The sequence below is a fragment of the Salvelinus alpinus genome, chromosome 30 (assembly GCF_045679555.1).
Source record: "Salvelinus alpinus chromosome 30, SLU_Salpinus.1, whole genome shotgun sequence".
NCBI classification, from domain to species: Eukaryota; Metazoa; Chordata; class Actinopteri; order Salmoniformes; family Salmonidae; genus Salvelinus; species Salvelinus alpinus.
In genome coordinates this window covers 39551100-39556713 of record NC_092115.1, presented here as the reverse complement: position 1 = coordinate 39556713, position 5614 = coordinate 39551100, and the positions used below count along the sequence as shown (strand labels likewise).

The 5614-nt window shown below is 41.3% G+C and overlaps 1 protein-coding gene across 2 annotated transcripts; it reads left to right on the top strand.

Moving 5' to 3' along the window:
- The first annotated feature begins 459 nt into the window (after positions 1-459).
- On the top strand, positions 460-3761 carry LOC139560254 (G-protein coupled receptor 55-like). Of its 2 annotated transcripts, XM_071376869.1 has the most exons (3): positions 460-657; positions 1959-2016; positions 2721-3761. In XM_071376869.1, exon 3 carries the CDS (start codon positions 2727-2729, stop codon positions 3621-3623), a length of 897 nt encoding a protein of 298 aa, XP_071232970.1. In that variant the 5' UTR covers positions 460-657; positions 1959-2016; positions 2721-2726; the 3' UTR covers positions 3624-3761. The 2 variants fall into 2 exon arrangements, with proteins under 2 accessions (XP_071232970.1, XP_071232969.1); XM_071376868.1 differs by lacking the exon at positions 1959-2016 and having other exon boundaries at positions 463-657.
- Positions 3762-5614: the final 1853 nt, after the last annotated feature.

The window sequence follows — 5614 nt, the reverse complement described above, 5'->3', positions numbered from 1 at the left end:
GCATTATTTTATGCCTTTCAAAATCACACAAATCTTGGCTACAGTGTCTAATGACCTACACAGTTACATGTAAAGCACCTAAAAAACTGTCACAGTGGAGTGATTATTTCAACATTTCAGTTTCAGAAGAGGGAGGTGAGTAAGGCAAAACTCTCTCGTCTGAACATATTCTGGTGAAACAACACCCTTACTTACTTACTGACTTTTTTTGTCCCCATGACATTTTGTTGCAGTGTCATGTACACAACCCTCAGTGCATTTGTTTCTACCTTCTTCATTCTGTTTGAGCACAAAGAGCAGCCAGTGGTTTTCTGTACATGACACAGGTCAATACTGTACACCCTGGCCAAACTATACTTCACTCTCCCACAGCCCTGTTGACATAGCAACACTGCTTCCTCTCTAAACAGGAGAGGCGGTCCGTCACAAAGCAAAACATGCATATTGTGGTTTGGATCACCCCACATAGAGGAAGTATATGTCAGTCACATAAAAAGACTATCAAGGTTTAGATAGAAGCTAGGAAGATAGACAATCCTTTACAGAAGACCCAAACGAGCATTTAAGCAATATATGTACAATTGTAACATAGAACTGAGTTTCAGATCCTAAATCAGGCATTCTAAAGTTCTGACAAAAGAAAAGTTCAAGTGAAAGGTGAGTAATATTTGGTCTTAAAAATATTAAATGATGTAGGCTACACATATGGCTTGTTATGGAGGATTTCTGACACAGTGCCTTCAGAAAGTATTCACACCCCTTGAGTTTTTCCAAATTTCGTTGTGTTACAGCTTGAATTGAAAAATGATTACGTTTAGATGTTCTGGGTCATTGGCCTACACACAATGCCCCATAATGTCAAAGTGGATTTTTTTTTGCTTATTAATAAAACAAATATTCATTCAACCCCTTTGTTATGACAAGCCTAAATATATTCAGGAGTAAAAATGTGCTTAAGAAGTCACATAATAAGTTACATGCTTTTTAAATGACTACCTCATCTCTGCACCCCACACACAATTATCTGTAAGGTCCCTCAGTCGAGCAGTACATTTCAGACACAGATTCAACCACAAAGACCAGGGAGGTTTTCCAATTTCTCGTAATGAAGGGCACCTATTGGTAGATTAGAAAAAACAGACATTGAATATCTCTTTGAGCATGGTGAAGTTATTAATTACACTTTGGATGGAGTATCAATACACCCAATCACTACAAATATATAAGCATGTAGACAATGAATGTTCCTGTGTGGCCGAGTTACAGCTTTAACTTGAAACTATTTGAAAATCTATGGCAAGACCTGAAAATGGTTGTCTAGCAATGATCAACAACCCATTTGACAGAGCTTGAAGACCTTTGAAAAGAATAATGGGCAAATGCTGCCCAATTCAGGCGTGGAAAGCTCTTAGAGACTTACCTAGAAAGTCACAGCTGTAATTGCTGCCAATGGTGCTTCTACAAAGTACTGACTCAGTGGTGTGAACACTTATGTAAATCAGATATTTCTGTATTTCATTTTCAATACATTTGCTAAAATTGGGGTATTGTGTGTAGATGGGTGAGATTTTTGTTTGAGTATTTAATCCATTTTGAATTCAGACTGTAACACAACAAAATGTGTAATAAGTCAAAGGGTATGAATACTGTAAATGTCACTTTTTCACTTTAACAACAACAGTATATTGTGATAATCCCATCTACTGACAATATTTGCAATGTATCAAAGATGTATTTCACCGTGCAATACTGTGCCTTGGTGAACAATTTTCAAAGATAACCTATTTGTGGTTTGGCAGAGATGTTAGTCAGTTAGTGGGAAACCCACACCATTATGAATCATTTACGTACAGAACTCTCATTTCCTTATAACTGTAGACGCCTGACTTGCAGTTTTACACTGACAAGTGACAGAAATAAATACAAAGCAACTTATTCTAAAGCCTTTTCTTTGGAAGGAGTAATATAGCATCAGTGCCTGAGAGTGAAAGTGAAAGAAGAGGGGGGAAATAACAGGTATGATTATGTTTATATGACTGTCTGGCTAAATAAGTTATGTTATTGCACTGTGGAACCGAATTCTTCCCGTAGATCTGGTGCACACAAATACTCATATTAGACCAAGAGTCTACTACTATGAGTGCAGCTCAATATTCTGAAGTTATTTCTCTCCTTGCCTTTACTTAATTCTTGACTCCCGAGTGGCGCAGCGGTCTAAGGCACTGCATCTCCGTTCAAGAGGCATCACTACAGTTCAAATCCAGGTTGAATTACATCTGGCCGGGAGTCCCATAGGGTGGCGCACAATTGGCCCAGCGTCGTCCGGGTTTGGCTGGGGTACGCCGTCATTGAAAATAAGAATTTGTTCTTAACTGACTTGCCTAGTTAAATGAAAATATATATAAAATAATCTGCACTCATCTGAAAAGAGACCAGAGGTGAAAGAAACGGGATTAAGGTGCAGGTTTGTCCTCAATTTACTTCACATTAAGAGCAGATTAAAAGGCAACTGCACTTCTTGATTTGGCTTAGTTTTTCATCAATGCTCATTATGAAATGCTAGCGGCCATGAATGAAGGCAAACGAGAGTTGTCTTGGGGGTGTGGCTTGTCTTGCTTCTCACAAGAGTAGCAGGTCGTGAACTCTGCAAAAAAAAAAAGTTCTACACTCAGAGAAAAAGAACAGTAAATGACTATCATGTTTTTATAATCTCTCTTTAGGTAGCTATGTGTGACACGAACACCATCCACATACACATCCTCCAAGGTGTGAGCTACCTTGCTGTGTTTCTGGTGGGCCTGCTACTCAACATGGCGTCTCTACGTGTCTTCTTCGCCAAACGGGCCACGTGGACGGACACACACATCTACATGCTGAACCTCGCCGCCGCCGACTGTGCCCTAATCCTCTTCCTCCCTTTCCGCATCTATGATGCCTTCCGGAGTCTGCCCATAACGCCCTTCTGCACGATTCTCGTCTCGACACATTACATCAACATGTACGCCAGTATCTTCACTGTCACCACCATCAGCGTCCACCGCTACCTGGTGGTCAAGTTCCCATTCCAGACCAGAGCGTGGCGATCAAAGAAGGTGGCTGTGGCGGTGTGTGGGGCCATATGGGTCACGGTACTAACGATATGTGGTGTGTTCAGTGATGCCAACCATCCCCAAAAACTATTTACATGCTATCAGAGATGTAAAGAAATCCCATTGCCTGTTGGGTTCCTTGCGGTTCTAGAAGTGCTGGGGTACCTTCTCCCGCTCTTGATTATAGTGTTCTGTTCCACACAGACCATAATGGTTCTGCTGAAGGAGAAGGATCAGGAAGAAACCACTGTGGAGAAGAGGAACATCATTGGCATTATAACAGCCAACCTGATCGTCTTTGTGGTTTGCTACACCCCCATCCATATTGGGTTTCTGCTGAAGTACCTGGCCAAAACAAACCACTGGGAAACGTTAGACTGGGATGGTTGTTGGCAGGTTTGTGAATGGATCGCTACCACAAACTGCTTCTTGGATTCCATTAGTTATTACTTTCTGTTGAAGAAGTTTTATTCTAAAGCCAGTAGATCAGCAGAAGTTGACAGAGGCTCAGAGATTGCATTAACCACCAATTAAACTATAAACACACACACCTACCCCGATAATGAGTCATCATACCCCTCCCTCCATGTATTACACCGCCAGAATAACGTCATCATGTTTTTTGACAACATCTCTTTTATTAAAATCATATTTTAAATAAAGTGTGTATATGTGTGTGTGTGTGTGTGTGCATGCGTGTATGGGTGTGTTTGTGTGTGTGTGAGAGAGAGGGACCAGAAGTCCCCAACACAGGTGTGGTGGTTTAGGGTTAAGGTTAGAATTAGTGTTAGGGTTAGAATTAGGTTTAGGGTTAGGAGCTACAGTAGGGTTAGTTTTAGGTTTAGGGTTAGGAGCTAGGTGTCACAGGTGTCTGAAGAAGAGGACCAAGGTGCAGCGTGGTAAGCGTACATAGTTTTATTTTAATGATGTCGCCAACAAAACAATAAACATATAGAAACGACCGTGAAGCTTAACTCGGCTATAATGCCGCTAACAAAGATAACTTCCCACGAAGACAGGTGGGAAAAAGGGCTACCTAAGTATGGTTCTCAATCAGAGACAACGATAGACAGCTGCCTCTGATTGAGAACCACACCCGGCCAAACACAAAGAAAAGGAAAACATAGAAATAAAGAAACTAGAATGCCCACCCTAGTCACACCCTGGCCTAACCAAAATAGAGAATAAAAGCCTCTCTATGGCCAGGGCGTGACACGAGGGTTAAGGTTAGGTTTTCGGGTTAACGTTAGAGTTAAGGATAGGGTACGGGTTAGGTTTAGGAGTTATGGAAAATAGGATTGTAAATTGTACTGAATTGTCTGTCACCACAAGGTTAGTAATACAAGACTCTGTCTGTCTGTCTGTCTGTCTGTCTGTCTGTCTGTCTGTCTGTCTGTCTGTCTGTCTGTCTGTCTGTCTGTCTGTCTGTCTGTCTGTCTGTCTGTCTGTCTGTCTGTCTGTCTGTCTGTCCATGTGTGATTGTAAATGTGAATGATATACAGTTGAAATCGGAAGTTTACATACACCTTAGCCAAATACATTTAAACTCAGTTTTTCAAAACTCCTGACATTTAATCCTTGTAAGATTTCCTGTCTTAGGTCAGTTAGGATCAGCACTTTATTTTAAGAATGTGAAATGTCAGAATAATAGTAGAGAGAATGATTTATTTCAGCTTTTATATCTTTCATCACATTCCCAGTGGGTCAGAAGTTTACATACACTCAATTAGTAATTGGTAGCATTGGCTTTAAATTGTTTAACTTGGGTCAAACATTTTGGGTAGCCTTCCACAAGCTTCCCACAATAATTTGAGTGAATTTTGGCCCATTCCTCCTGACAGAGCTGATGTAACTGAGTCAGGTTTGTAGGCCTCCTTGCTCGCCCACACTTTTTCAGTTCTGCCCACACATTTCCTATGGGATTGAGGTCAGGGCTTTGTGATGGCCACTCCAATACCTTGACTTTGTTGTCCTTAAGCCATTTTGCCACAACTTTGAAAGTATGCGTGGGGTCATTGTCCATTTGGGAGACCCATTTGCGACCAAGCTTTAACTTCCTGACTGATGTCTTGAGATGTTGCTTTTTATTTTCCTACCTCATGATGCCATATATTTTGTGAAGTGCACCAGTCCCTCCTGCAGCAAAGCACCCCCACCACATGATGCTGCCACCCCCGTGCTTCACGGTTGGGATGGTGTTCTTCGGCTTGCAAGCATCCCCCTTTTTCCACCAAACATAACGATGGTCATTATGGCCAAACAGTTCTATTTTTGTTTCATCAGACCAGAGGACAATTCTCCATGTGCAGTTGCAAACCGAAGTCTGGCTTTTTTTCATGGCGGTTTTGGAGCAGTGGCTTCTTCCTTGCCTTTCAGGTTATGTCGATATAGGAATCATTTTACTGTGGATATAGATATTTTTGTACCTGTTTCCTCCAGCATCTTCACAAGGTCCTTTGCTGTTGTTCTGTGATTGATTTGCACTTTTCGCACCAAAGTACGTTCATCTCTAGGAAACAGAACAC

Coding starts and splice junctions, on each gene's coding strand:
- LOC139560254 (XM_071376869.1), top strand. CDS start 2,727: ATGTGTGACACGAACACCATCCACATACACATCCTCCAAGGTGTGAGC.